The following is a 13,663-nucleotide window of genomic DNA, read 5'->3' as shown; positions in this document are numbered from 1 at the left end:
ATTAAACAGCGTATGTCTGAGACACGGATATGCTGTGACTGGAGGACTGAAGTTAGCAGCTTTTGTGTAGCAAGGAAGGGAAACAGCTGTACTTGGGGGCTGGCATGCTCATCTGCAGTGTGCAAAGCTTACAGGGCAGGGGCTCAATTCAGGAAAAGAAATTGAAATGGGGGCCCTGGTGCGATAGCATAGTGGTTAAAGTCTTTGTTGTCTCTGTAAATCTGACTTTCCAATAAAAATAAGTCCTACAAGATTAACATACATCTTATATGTTACATATTGTGTGTTGGAGCCTGGGATGGGGGCTGCTGGACAGCGGGACCTGGTCCACGGAGGGGGTAGGGTGGGATGGGGGCAGGGATGAGGGATGGATTTATTCCCATTCCAGCCTCTTGTACACCAATCACTTCAGAACAGGTGTTGGAAACTGTGCCCAGGGCACCTCTACCGGGGACCCCTGGTGCTGCCCACCTGGGCCCTGGCCAGTGCAGGCAGTGCTGGCTCTTCACTGCTGGGAGCTTCCTCTGCCACCCTCCCTCACGCTGGACTGGGCCTGCTCACCCGCATAGTTGCGCTCCCAGTAGCGGAGGGCCGAGTCCCGGAGTGTCTCGTCAGCAAAGCGCACCCGCCGCCTGGGCCCCGAGCTCTCCCTCTGGGAGCCCTGCGCAAGCGCAGCCTTGAGCCTGGAGGGCTGTGCGCTGGGATGCCTGCTGAGAGAGGCCAGAGGGCGCAGGAGGCAGGAGCTGAGCCCAAAGCCCCTGCCCTGCGGACACACACACACAGCGCCTCCAGTTCCCGTGCAAGAGCTTTGGCTGACTGCCTCTCCTGCCCGCCACAAACTCATCATCCTTCAACGAGATCGCTGTGCCTGTTTCCCAGGTAAGAGACCCCCACACCTTGCCCAAGGTCTCCCGGCAGCTGGCAGAGCCAGGATCTGCCGCTCGGCCCCCGAGTTGGCACCCTGACCCTTAGCTAGCAGAGGGGGTCCTGGCTCTAGGGCCTCTGTTGGAGCATCACCACGCAGGTGATGCTGACCTGGTGAGCTGTTCTGAGGCCTTACCCTGGCCACCGCCCTCTAGTCTCCACACAGCCATCCTCATACAAGCTTGGGGACTAGTAGCCTCGGGGAGGCACCTGGCACAAGAGCTGGCCAGGGCAGAACCCGGCCCAGGGCTTATGGCCATCTGCGAGATGGGTGTGTGTGTGTGTGTGTGTGTGTGTGTATGTGTGTCTGGTCCTCTCATCCTTCACGTGTTTAAACCTCAGAGACTTTTTTCTTCTGACAAATGAGCCTTGAATGATGGAGGATGGGACATCTGAGCGGACAGATGGCTAGACAGACAGCTACTGGGGAGGCCGAATGGGGGACATTCCTGGGTACAAGGCACAGAAAGGAAGGGGCGCCCTGTCTCATCCCGGCCCTGCCCACTCACTTCTTGACCGTGGTGAGTGGCGAGTGGTCACCTCTCAGCGGCGTAAGGGCAGACAGCTGATGGAGCAGGAGTTTTTTCAAGCTGTCCTGGAAGTAGGAGGAGGGGGCCCTTGGGGAGGACACGCACGCCTGGTGAGTGGTCAGGACCACTGCACTCCGGGAGCACAGGACAGGGGGCACTGTTCCCCCACGCCCCCTGCCCCAGGACCTGGCCCTCCCCAACACTCACCGCTGCTGTGGAAGGGATGGGCTAGAACAGGGCGCGCAGGCCGGGCAGTGCTGGGGCGCACCCCTGGGGTGTTGTGGCGTGGAGGGTGCCTCGACCCAGGAGGAGGTGGGTGACAAGGTGGGGAGCCTTCGTGGGGGGTAGGCAGTCCTTTCCGGGGTCCTTCTGGTCACATGCCCTTGGGGACGGTAAGCAGGGACTCAAACAGCAGGTCTAAGGGCTCCCGGCATGGAGGAGGGTCGGGAGGGCAAATGCAGGGGGTGGGCGGCCCTCCACCGGAAGCGACCCCCTCCCCCGTGGGCCTCACTCTGCGGCTCCAGCTGCTCCGTGCACTTGTCCCGGAGCTGGCTCAGGAACCTGCGGAACCTGCTGGGAAGCAGGTCCCCTAGCAGGGCGCCCAGGGAGTCCGAGGGCTCCCCGGCCAGGCCCCCGCGGGCGTCCTGGCCCACCCGGGGCCCGGGGCGTCGTGGCGCCGAGGGCAGGGGCGGCAGCAGCAGCGACTCCAGCACCGAGCGGCTGTGCGCAGCCCCCGATGGAGCCGCGGTGGGCACGGCGCGCAGGGGCGGCGGAGTGGGCTCGGAGTCCAGCTCCAGCCACCACGCGCCACCGCGGGCCGCCCGGGGCTCGGACGGGCTCAGCCTGGGCAGCCGCGGCTCTCGGGGTCGCAGGTGGTGGTGGTGGTGGCCGCCGGGGTACCCGCGCGGTGCCACCTCGCGAGTCCCGCTTCTGGGGTGCCGTCCGGACATGCTGGGTCTCCCTGCCGCGCGCGCGCGCTCTGCTCAGGGCATCCTCACGCCGGCGCGGGCGGAGGAGCCGCGTGGGTGAGCCCGAGGGGCCGCGTGGATGAGCCCACGGCCATGGTGCCGGGAGCCGGGCAGCGAGATGCCGGGTGCCGGGAACAGAGAGCGCCTTCGGGCTCGAGTGGCCGAGCCCCTGGCTGCTCACCCGAGAATGGGTGACGGCGGGAGCGCCCACCTTTGGGGGTGGCTGTGACGTGTGAGCGAGTGAGCCCCGCGTCAGTCGCGCACAGATCTGCCCCCCGCCGACCTCACCTGACTCCCTGGGAAGGGGGCGCGGGGCTCATTTTGGCTCCCTGGGCCGGGGTCCCAGGCGGAGCCAGTCCCCCTGCCTGCCCCGTTTTGGAAGGCAGAGCCCAGTCCTGTCCCCGAGCTCTGGCACTGTGGGGTGTGTGTGTGTGGGGGGGGGGTCCTCTGAGGCTGCGCTCTGCCTCGGCACACCCACCCACCCGCGACCCCCCATTTGCAGTGGGGTCCCACTCACCCTTATGCAGGCCTCTGGCTGGGGCCTGGAACGGTGTGGTGGGTTTTGAACCCCCGGGCAGGGGGGCTAGCTGTGGGAGAGCCCATCTCCCCAGCCTGGTCCCTCTGCCGGCCCGTCCCCACTGCTGCCGCCGCCCCCCCGGATTGGTCCAGGGTCATTGTGATCCAAACCAAGCCCCACCCTGGGGTGACCAGCTGAGGAACCAGCGGCCTGGGGCCCGAGGGTGGGGCTGGGTCACAGTGGGGAGCCCCCTGATCCTGTCTCTGGAGCTCAGGTGTGTCTGCAGGGGCAGGCTGTGGGCGGTGTGTGTTCCTCTCCCGTGTCTGCCTTGGAGACCGAGAGAGAGCTTCCATCTGCTTGGCTCACCCCCAAAATGGCCAAAACGGCTTGGAGCTGGGCCGATCTAAAGCCAGGAGCCAGGGGCCTCCTCTGGGTCTCCCACGCGGGCGCAGGGTCCCAGGTTTGGGGCCGTCCTTGACTGCTTTCCCAGGCCGCAAGCAGGGAGCTGGATGGGGAGTGGAGCAGCCGGGGGTTCCCTACAGGTGAGTTAAGGCAGGGAAGCGCTTTCCCCACAGAATTCTGCCTCAGCCAGCCGGGCCGGGCTGGGGGCGGGGCCAGCCGGGCGCCCGGAAGTGACGCCGGCGGACAAAGGCCGCGCACGCCGGCTGCGGTTGCGTCCGGCGCGGCGTGGCGGGGCATCCGCGCGGGGGTCGCCGTGTCCGCGCTGCTGTGCTCTGCTCCTGGGCCCGGGGTGAGTAGCGCGGGGAGGCACGGAGGGCAGGGGGCGCCGCGTCCCCCCTCGACCCCGCGGCCCCGTGACCCCGGCGCTGGCCAGCCGGGCCCCACGTGCGCGTCCGCCCCTGCGCCCCGAGCGCACTGGCCCGGCAGTGGGCGCAGCCCAGAGTGCCCAGGGCCAAGGTCAGCGGCGCGGAGGCCCGGCGGCCATGTCGCGGAGCGCAGAGCGCGGGTTGGTGGGCTCGGACCCGGCCGCGCTCCCGCCGTGGGTGTGGGCACTGGCGGCCTTTCAGGGGGCTGCTGCTGCCACCTGTGCCCCCCGGGGTCGTGGTCGGAGGCGAGGCTCGGACCTGGCGGCCCCTTACTGCGTCGTGTGTGTGTGTGTGTGTGTGTAGCGGCTGTTGACGCTACTGCTCGGACACCCCTCTGTTCTTCAGGCCCCCTGGGAGGGGTTGCTTCCGTGTGACCCCAGACTCCCCAATGCCCTGCTGGGAGCTGGCCCACAAAGGGGCGCTTGCTGCTGTCCTCTGGCGCTGTGGCGTTCCAGGGCTGAACTGCACCTGTGGCGCTGGGATCCCGTATGGACGCCAGTTCGAGTCCGGGCTGCCCTGCTTCCCATCCAGCTCCCTGCTTGTGGCCTGGAAAAGCAGTCGAGGACGGCCCAAAGCGTAGGAGACGCAGAGGAGGCTCCTGGCTCCTGGCTTTGGAACAGCCCAGCTCCGACGGTCTTGGCCATTTGGGGAATTGGTGGTTCTCTGCTGCTGTACTGGAATAGCTGAGGCTGTGGGGTGTTGGCAGAGACCAGGGTCTATCTGCCCACTGTGCCGGGAGCCTGGTGCTTGGGGGAGGGCTGCCAAATGCGGTGCATCTCCATGTTGGTGGCCTAGTCCATGGTGGGGCCCAACCCCTCAGGACTGCCCCCCGTTTTAAAAAGATTTATTTATTTTTATTGGAAAGGCATATTTACAGAGAGATCTTCCATCTGCTGGCTCACTCCCCAGATGGCTGTGATGGCTGGAGCTGAGCTGATCTGAAGCCAGGAGCTCTTCCAGGTCTCCCATGCGGGTACAGGGTCCCAAGGCTTTGGGCCGTCCTCCACTGCTTTCCCAGGCCACAGGCAGGGAGCTGGGTGGGAAGTGGAGCAGCCAGGACATGAACCAGTTCCCATATGGGATCCTGGTGCTTGGAGGTGGAGGATTGGCCAGTTGAACCAGTGTGGGTCCCCAGGGGCCGGCTCACCTCCTACAGGCCCCACCTGCAACAGCTGTTGCCTTGGAGCGGAGTTTCCCGCCCATGGACTCGGGGTGGTGTGTACCCCACAGCCGTGTCCGCTCCTGTCCTCTGCGGCTCTGGCATTACCTCCTTCCCACCCCAGCCAGGAATCGGGCAGAATGGCACGGGCTGCCCCAGCATCTCCCAGCAACCGTGTCAGGGGACTTCTTGTCCGATCATTCAGGGCAGCTCGACGTTTAAAGGACTCATGTGAGGCTTTTGGGGAAGTGATACATTTTGTCAGCAACGGCTGTGGCTGCTTTTAAATGGTTGGGTTTTCATCTGTAAGGTTTTGGGGGGCGGGGGAAGAGAGCTGGCTGGAGCCGCTCTGAGCTCCTGGACAGGAGCGTTCAGCCGCCCGTCCTGAGCCAGTCTCAGGTCCTGAGTGGAAGGGCACAGACAATGTACCTGCCCCCAGGGTGACCAGGAGTGCTGCCTGGGAGAGAACTGGGGTCTACAACGCTGTACCCCAACAGCAGGATGTCAGACAGTCCACGGGTCTGTGACCTGGAGGGCCTGAGCAAGCCTGCAGGGACAGACCCCGGAGGGGGCAGGGCTGGGTGGCGCGGGCAGAAGAGGGGGTTCGTGATGCTGTAATGGGCTGCTGTGGCGTCTTGGCTGGAGGCAGGTGGGCAGGCTGCGTCCAGCCTTGGGGTGCCCCTGGCAGAGCATCGTGGCGTCCACTGCCCCGGCCAGTAGACCCCGTGGCTGGAGCAAGAGTTCATTCCTCGAAGGGGTGGGTCACTGATGCTGCTGGTGTGGGCAGCTGCTGCCAGGGGCTGCAGCTTCTACAAGCCAGGCCCCCTGCTGCCCGCCTGCCTGGATGCAGTCACAGGCACCTCAGGAACCCACAGGGGAACAGGAGCAAGCTTCTCTCTGGTCATGGAGAAAGGGTGAGACCCAAGCAGCCCTGGAGTCCGTTGCGGCGAGCTATGGGGGGCAGAAGACCCCTTTGTCCCTGGCTGAGCAACTGTGAAGAGGGCAGGGCTATCAGGATGGGTGCTGTTTCCAGGGGTGCCATCAGGCTCTGGGGACTCTTGGGACCCCCACGTCCTCAGGCTTGGTCCCCGCACAAGACCCTTTCTCCCGCTTCCCGTTGCTTCTCTGCTTCTTGTGAGGCCTGGCCACATTCCAGACCCAGAGTTTGCCTGTGCTGGCTTTAGAGGCTGGTCCTGGGTTGCGGTGGGTGGCTGCTCCGGCTTGGCCGCTCCAGCAGTCCCAAGCAGTGTTAGGAAGAGGGGCCAGGATGCCACGGCCCAGCCCTCTGATTCGGGCCTGGGCCACATGGGTGGGAGACATGCACTCGAGGGGACCCAGCACCCGGGACGCTGTGGCCGGCAGTCCTGTTCTCCCAGAGCTCCTGTGAGGCTGGGAGACACACGTGGGCAGGTGCTGCTACATCTGGTAGAAACACATGGTGGAGCCAGCAACCGCGGGTGCCGTGGGAGGCACTGCAGCCGGGCCGGGCCGGGCGGCCCCTCAGAGGCCACTTGGGAGAGCTCCGCAAGGACAGTGAGCTTATCTGTGTCCCCAGCGGCGAGCACGGTCTCCGGCTTGATTGTGACCCAGTGGTTGGAGGGCCTTAACTGGGAACTCACTGTGGCTTGTCCTGTGACAATGTGGCATGCCCCCTGGCCTGGCCCTGGACCCCGGGGAGACTGGGGGCCTTGGTTTCCAGAGTCTATAGGTTGGACCCTACCATCCAGTGTCCCTGCTGTGCCCAGGCTCACCCTGCCTCGGTGGTCACCCCCACCCCAGCCCAGCGTCCCTGTTCCTTGGACGCAGCCCAGGAGTGGCCCGCTTGGCGGCCACCTGAGCACTGTTGGAAAGGACCCTTCAGCGCCATGGGACCCCACTCTGCCCTCACTTTCCTGCTGGGCATTTGAGTAGTTCCATTTATCTTCCTGTCTCCCTCCTGACTGTCAGCTCTCTGGGGACCAGCATGCTGAGGTGGCCCTGTAGCCAGAGTGGCTCTGCTGTGTGATGCCATGGCCAGGCTGATGGGGGTGGGGGGCCCTGAAGCAGTACCCCCAGCCTGGACGAGTAGGCTGCGGTCCTGCCTCAGTCTCCTGGCTGGCCGTGGGGCAAGTGAGAAGCACAGAGCCCAAGTTCATGGCTCTTTATGGAGAAGTCCCAGTGCTGAACCTGACCTCAGCATCCCTCCAAGATTGTGGGAGGGAGAAGCAGGGACGGAGGTTTTCCATCTGCCAGCCCACCCTCCAGAGTGCTACAGCAGCCAGGTCTGGGCCCCTCGTGGGCTACCCACTTCTGACTGCCCAGTGCAGCTGGAGGGAAGCTGTGATGTGGGGAGTCCCCGTCCCCCCCACCTCAGCCTGCTGTGCTCACTCTCACCCTGTGCCAGCCAGCGGCCCCTAGGGGGCGCTCTTCCGGCGTCTTGCTGGTTGTTCTGGCCATCTCCCGGCACCGCGGGGCGACTGGAGGGCCAGGCTGTGGTGTGAGCCCAAGGTCAGCTGCAGTGTCCACAGCGAAGGACCCGAGCCACCTGCTAGGGACCCTTTCCTCTGAGTTGAAGCCATGCAGCAGGGTCACACTGTGAGCTTCCTGTGGCGACCTGAGGGGTGTGGGTAGAGCTGGCATTGTTCTCTGCAGGGATGGGTTTGGGGTGCGGGGCAGGGCATGGATGCGGGCACCGAGCAGCCCTGGCGTGCCAGCCGCCTCACCGCCCCCTCCCTGCTCAGACAGGGCTGGTGGCAACATGACGAGCGAGGTGATCGAGGATGAGCAGCAGTTCTACTCAAAGGCCAAGAGCTACTGGAAGCAGATCCCCGCCACGGTGGACGGCATGCTGGGGGGCTACGGCCACATCTCCAGCATCGACATCAACAGTTCGCGCAAGTTCCTGCAGAGGTTTCTGAGGGTAGGCAGGTGTGCTGGGCTCTCCCTGGGGGGGCGGGGGTCTGTGCCTCCCACCAAGACTCCGAGGAGCTTGCGGGAGGGGTGCTGGGGCCCTTGGTGCCAGGATGAAGCCATTCTGTGGCTGTCCAGCTTGGCAGGTCAGCCTTGGCCCTTGTGCGGGCTGCCCGCCCTTGGCACCTTGCCCTGCTTTCCACTGCCCATCCTCCTCGCTCGCACACATGCACCCTGGCTTTGTGGGCTCAGGGCAGCCCCCCATCCATTCTCCTGCGGTCTCAGGGGTAAGAGCCAGCTCTGGCCCCTGCGGGAGTGTTCCATCACACACACCTGGCTTCTGTGTCCGAGAGCAGTGTCTCACGCCCGGAGCTCCAGCCGAGTCTGGTGCCCAGCACCCAGGGAGACGGGTCCCTCCTCCTAGACTACCCGCTCTGCGTTACAGGATGGCCCGAACAAGACGGGGACGTCCTACGCCCTGGACTGCGGCGCTGGCATTGGCCGGATCACCAAGCGGCTGCTGCTGCCGCTCTTCCGCGTGGTGGACATGGTGGATGTGACGGAGGACTTCCTGGCCAAGGCCAAAACCTACCTGGGGGAGGAGGGCAGGCGTGTGCGCAACTACTTCTGCTGTGGCCTGCAGGACTTCAGCCCCGAGCCTGGCTCCTATGACGTCATCTGGATCCAGTGGGTCATAGGTGAGGCCCCCGGCTGTGCACACTCGGCCCACCCCGCGGGCTCTGCCATCCTGGGGCCGTGGGATTCTGCCCGCAAGGTCAGGCTCCTCCAGGCCTTTGGGGCTGCCTGTTGCTGCCCACTTAGGGGTCCTTGCCGAAAACGAGATCCGGCTGAAAGGTAGCAGGTTTACTCCCCACCTCCCTCCACAGCCGGGGCTGGGCCAGGCTCAAGCCAGCAGCCACCAGCTCCGTTTGGTCTCCCGCGTAGATGGCCAGCATCCGGGCACACTGAGCCATCCTGTTTTCCTGGATGCTTCAGCAGGAAGCTGCACCGGAAGTGGAGCGGCTGGGACTTGAACCAGCATTTAAGATAGGGGGTGCTGACTCTGCAGGCAGTGGCTTAACTTGCTGTATACAGTGCTGGCCCAGTTGTAAAGAAATCTGCAGTGACCAGTTGCTTAACTGCATTCGAAGAAGCAAACGTAAGGGCGTGTGGTGTAGTGGGCTAACCCTCGACCTGTGGTGCTGCCATCCCACCTGGGTGTCTGGCTCAGGTCCTGGCTGCTCCACTTCTGATCCAGCTCTGTGCTAATTGCCTGGGAAAGCAGCAGAGCATGGGCCAAGTGCTTGAGGCCCTGTACCCACATGGGAGACGCAGAAGAAACTCCTGGCTCCTGACAGGCCCAGTGCTGGCCATTGCAGCCATTTGGGGAGTGAATCAGCAGATGGAGGGTATCTCTCCTTTATAACTCACTTTCAAGTATATTTATTTAAAAAAGGAAACCCACGCTTTCCCAGGGCTTTTCAGACTGCTGCGAGCACTTTAAGCCGTTGCTGGGCGTCCTGTCTCCTGCCCAGCAGCTCACTCAGCATGCCCTGCCCACTCAAGGGACAGGGTAGGTGCAGGTGGCCATGAGAGAGGCATGGCTGATGTACCCACAGTCTGCCTGGGGCGGGGCAGGCATGCCAAGGTGTGTTCCCCCTAGTGCAGGATGCTGGGTGCGCCGTGGTGTGCAGGCAGGGGAATGCCCAGCCCCCGCTCACCAGCCCTCCCTGCCACCCCCAGGACACCTGACAGACCAGCACCTGGCCGAGTTCCTGCAGCGCTGCCAGCGCGGCCTGCGCCCCAACGGCATCATCGTCATCAAGGACAACATGGCGCAAGAGGGCGTGGTCCTGGACGACGTGGACAGCAGTGTGTGTCGGGACCTGGACGTGGTGCGCGGCGTCATTCGCAGCGCGGGACTCAGCCTGCTGGCTGAGGAGAGACAGGAGAACCTGCCGGACGAAATCTACCACGTGTACAGCTTTGCCCTGAGATGAGCCGGGGCGGCAGGGCCCATGGGACCGGAGCCAGGGTGGGGTGCTGGCAGCTGGCCCAGAGCCCGGCTCCACATGGCCAACAACAGATGGTGGCTTGTGCGTGTGGAGGCCACTAAATACAGCTGTCTGCGTCCACTCCCGACACAGGCTCTTCTTCCCTGGGTATGTGGGCCCGACCCAAGTGGGGTGGGCAGTGCAGCGCTCCCCACCTGGGAACCTGCTGATTGTGCCAGAGGCCCAGGTCCCCCAGAGCCGTGTCTTAAGCAGGGGAGGACGTTGTCACCCTGGGCAGAAGAGCTGGACCAGTGGTCCATGTCTGCAGTCCCAGCCCTGCATGGTGAGAGGTGACTACCTCCCCTGCCTGTGGGGGTTCCTCCTTTGCAGGGATGGGGTGCCCCAGGTGCTACCTCCTCACCCCTACCCCATGGCTGCTGAGACCTCTCTTGTTGAACTTGGAGAGGGGCAGAGATGTTAATGCAAGAATCCTTAAGGCCAAGAGGTTGCATTTAATTTTATGATATAAATAAAGCATCGTGACTTCAGCCTGTTCTGAAGGCGTCGCGGAGCTGTAGTGACCCGTGTGACTCCAGTGGCTGGGCACCCACAGCTGCATTCAGAGACCTCAGGAGGCCTGGTCCCCAAGGACTGAGTTTGGCACAGAGCTGCCACCAGCTCACAGCCTGGCTCCAGCCGCAGCATCCTGCAGTGGGGTCACCGCCTTGGCTCGTGCAGCAAACCTGTGTGTGGCCCTACAGGCTGTGCCTGGCTTCCTGCTGGCACCAGCAGGGACCTCAGGTAGGCAGATGGACAGCTCCCCTCCCACCGTGGGGGCCTGGAATGGTCTCCAGGGCAAAGCCCTGTCCCCTCTAACCCAACTTGTGGATCTGCCGATGGGGAGGGAAGGCCCGGCCTCAGTGTTCCTGCCCAAGGGACCACCCCCGGTCAGCTTCAGTGTGTTCTCTCAGATCCATGGGCCCACCACAGGGTGTCCCGTGCCCATGGAGCCGCCCCAGCCTGGTTCCTGCAGCCTAGACCGTCAGGCATCCTCCTGTGTGGGGCCGCTGTGCTCGCTGACCAGGTACCACTTGAGCCGGTCCGGCAGTGGCAGGGCCTGCACCTTGGCGTCCACCGGCCACGGCTGCAGGTGCAGGCGGATGTGCACCCGGCACAGGTGCTTGAGGGGCGGGGGGTAGCTCTCGAGCTGCCGCAGGGAGCCATGCAGGGCCTGGATCTTGCCTGCCAGGCTGCCCTCCGGGTGGACGTCAAAGTTCTCGGGCAGCTGGAGCTTCCGGGAGTTGGTCACCATGAGGTCCAGGACAGTCTCGGCCTTGCGCAGCAGGTCAGCGTGGCTGTTGTCCTCGGGGCAGTCGGGGTGGGAGCAGAGGCGCTCGAAGATGGTGTGGAAGCCCGACCAGCAGCCCGGTCCATGGACAGAGCAGTTGTAGGCAGCGCCCGACTCGAGCAGGAAGCGCAGCAGGGGGAAGTGTAGCTGGAAGCTCTTGAGGCAGACGTAGGTGAGGGCCTCGTGGGCAGGGCACCTGCTGGGGTCGGCGCCGTGGGCCAGCAGCAGCTGTGTGACTTGGAAGCAGAAGCGCTGGATCATGGGGGCCTCCTCTATGTCCCCGCACACCGTCTCCTCCAGCAGGAAGATGATGCAGGTGAACACGGTGTCACCGTCCTTGGTGGTGGCCTTGACGTCGGCCCCTGCAAGGTGAGGGGGACGGAAGGTGGGAGGCGGCCTTGGAGCGTGGCCAGCGCGGAGGCACCCGGGGGCAGGCGTGGGGGGGTCCTCACCTCCCTCCAGCAGCAGCCGGATGTTCTCTGTATTGTGGATCTGCACCCCGTCGCTGCTGGCCAGTGCGTGGAGCAGAGCAGTCTTGCCTAGAAGGGGTGCAGGGTAAGGAGGTGCAGCCAGGGTGTTCTGACGCCCCCTTCCTTTAGGGAGGAACCAGACCCCAGCAGGACCAAAAATAGGCAGGCTGAGGGTGTGGCTCTGGCTGTCCTGGGAGGCAAGGGGTGGGCAGAGGGAGGGGTTCCCTCAGTCCCCCGACACTGCCTGGAGCCTGGTTTGGGTCTGTTCCTACGGAGACCCCCTCCCCAACAGCCCTCCTGTGGCTGGCTCTGGCCCAGCACCACGTGTCCTGTCCATGGCCCCTGACTGCAGGAGGCTGGTGGAGGCCCCGCATGGGCCATCCAGGTGGTACCCACCATGCTTGTCAGCTGCATTGACATCAGCGCCCAGCTGCAGCAACCGCTGCAGGCAGGGCAGGCGCTCTGGCTCCTCGCTGGCCAGGTCCAGGGGGCTACTCTCATGGATCTGCACGGGGAGGGAGCATGCCAGGTTGGCTGGGAGGGCCCCACGGCCCCTCCACCCCCACCCCCCTTGGCAGGCTGGCCGAGGCCACGGCCCTCACCCGGTCCCTGCGGTTAATGTTGGCGCCATGGCGCACGAGCAGCTCCACCATGTCGGGCTGATTCCGCAGCACAGCGATGTGCAGGGCTGTGTAGTAGGTGACCGGGTCTGTGCACACAGATGCAAGCCGTGTCAGGCAGCTGAGAGGGCCAGGCGCCTGGCCCAGGGCGTGTCCCCAGCTCTCCTGCCACAGCTAGCAGAAGCAGCAGGCCAGGGCTGCCAGGCTATGCTCCCTGGAGTCCCAACGTGCTGGAGCGCTGGGGGTGGCCCGGGGTTTGGCAGTCAGAACTGCTAAGACAGGGTCATCTCCGGGGGCTGCTCCACCCTCAGCCAGGTCTCCCCAGATGGGGCAGGAGGCCTGCGCAGTCCAGGAGCCTGACACACCCTGACTGCCCAGCTGCTTATCAGCTCCCCTTGCAAGATGCTCAGGAGGAGGTGGCCCAGACGTCGTCTTCCCGGCTCCGGGCACGGTGCCAGCACCGCGCGGGCTCTGCTGACTCAGCTGCCCGCCCCACCCCGGGCAGGGGCGGGGGGTCCCAGCCCACAGACCTTCGAAGTTGAGGTTGGCCCCGTGCCGCAGGAGGACGTCGGCTGCCCGCGTGAGCCCCAGCTCAGCCATCTTGAGCAGCGCGTTGCTCACGCCTTCTTGGTAGAATGGAGAGTGTGCTTTGCGCGCCAGCAGCTCCGTCAAGACGCACAGGCGACCCTCTTCGCTGGCCGCACCGTCCGGCCTGCAGCGGAATAGGGCGGGTCAGCCTGAGCGCCCCACGGGTTCCCGGTCGGCCTCGGGTGCAGGACCCCGTGGTCATCGGGGCCAGCCACCGGGGCCAGCGCTGCGCCAGGTCCTCCCCCCAGTGCTTCCAGGCGGTCGGTCTGCGGGGACACCTGCAAACCCCAGGCGGGTCCCACCCCCCTTGCGCCGGACGGCGAGCCCCGCTCTCGTCTGTGCAGAACGCAAACTCAGCGACAAGAGTGGGGAAGGGGCGCCAGGCACCGAACCCCTCAAAGTCCCCGCCTCTCCGGGGGAGCAGCCCAGACCCCGGGGCGGCGGGGTGCAGGGTGCAGGGCGGGGCTCGGCCCACCCCGCACCCCGGGCTCCGTCCAGCGTCTCGCCGGCGGCCTGCCTCGGCTCGGGGAGCACTGGGGGGACCCCAGACCCCGGCCGCCCGCCGAGGGGGCGCGTTACCCGTCCGGGGGCTCCTGCCGCTCGGGGTCCTGGATGCCCAGGGCGCCCAGGATGGCGTCCACCAGAGGCTGGTACTCGAAGATGATCCTTCGGAAGCCGTGCAGGAACGGCATGACGGCGGCTGCGCTGCTTGTCCGCCCACGCTGCCGCTCTCCCGCCCACGCTGCCGCTCTCCCGCCCACGTTGCCGCTCTCCCCGCTACGACCCCACAAAACACCCGCGAATGCCCGGGCCCCGCCGCCCCCCAAAG

At 65.1% G+C, this 13,663-nt stretch overlaps 3 protein-coding genes across 6 annotated transcripts in view; 1 reads left to right on the top strand and 2 right to left on the bottom strand.

Moving 5' to 3' along the window:
* Positions 1-2,404, bottom strand: part of CUNH9orf50 (chromosome unknown C9orf50 homolog) — a 20,572-nt gene extending 18,168 nt beyond the window's left edge. Inside the window, exons 1-3 of the mRNA XM_041004684.1 lie at positions 1,966-2,404; positions 1,434-1,581; positions 562-707 (exon numbers count right to left, since the gene is read on the bottom strand). Of these exons, the coding sequence (XP_040860618.1) occupies positions 562-707; positions 1,434-1,581; positions 1,966-2,404 (733 nt within the window). The remainder of the gene's footprint in view (positions 1-561; positions 708-1,433; positions 1,582-1,965) is intronic.
* The window catches only part of NTMT1 (N-terminal Xaa-Pro-Lys N-methyltransferase 1), a 16,670-nt gene extending 6,269 nt beyond the window's left edge, over positions 1-10,401 (top strand). The window contains exons 1-4 of one of the 3 annotated variants that reach the window (XM_040963065.1): positions 3,634-3,690; positions 7,646-7,824; positions 8,260-8,512; positions 9,558-10,401. In XM_040963065.1, coding sequence (XP_040818999.1) covers positions 7,663-7,824; positions 8,260-8,512; positions 9,558-9,814 — 672 coding nt within the window. In that variant the 5' untranslated portion in view covers positions 3,634-3,690; positions 7,646-7,662 and the 3' untranslated portion in view covers positions 9,815-10,401. Of the gene's footprint in view, positions 1-3,633; positions 3,691-7,645; positions 7,833-8,259; positions 8,513-9,557 lie in introns of those variants that run through there. The other 2 variants (XM_040963067.1, XM_040963068.1) reach the window with 2 other exon arrangements.
* Positions 10,315-13,663, bottom strand: ASB6 (ankyrin repeat and SOCS box containing 6). 2 transcript variants are annotated; one of them, XM_040963063.1, is made up of 7 exons: positions 13,596-13,663; positions 13,414-13,556; positions 12,777-12,958; positions 12,229-12,335; positions 12,023-12,131; positions 11,609-11,695; positions 10,315-11,518 (listed from the first exon to the last, which is right to left on the bottom strand). In XM_040963063.1, exons 2-7 carry the CDS (start codon positions 13,524-13,526, stop codon positions 10,851-10,853), a joined length of 1,266 nt encoding a protein of 421 aa, XP_040818997.1. In that variant the 5' UTR covers positions 13,527-13,556; positions 13,596-13,663; the 3' UTR covers positions 10,315-10,850. The 2 variants fall into 2 exon arrangements, with proteins under 2 accessions (XP_040818997.1, XP_040818998.1); XM_040963064.1 differs by lacking the exon at positions 13,596-13,663 and having other exon boundaries at positions 13,414-13,569.

Source organism: Ochotona curzoniae, unplaced genomic scaffold, assembly GCF_017591425.1.
Source record: "Ochotona curzoniae isolate NIBS_2020 unplaced genomic scaffold, NIBS_Ocur_1.0 scaffold_3208, whole genome shotgun sequence".
Classification (NCBI taxonomy): domain Eukaryota; kingdom Metazoa; phylum Chordata; class Mammalia; order Lagomorpha; family Ochotonidae; genus Ochotona; species Ochotona curzoniae.
Note: the sequence above shows the minus strand (reverse complement) of the source record. Positions and strands in the feature narration are given on the sequence as shown.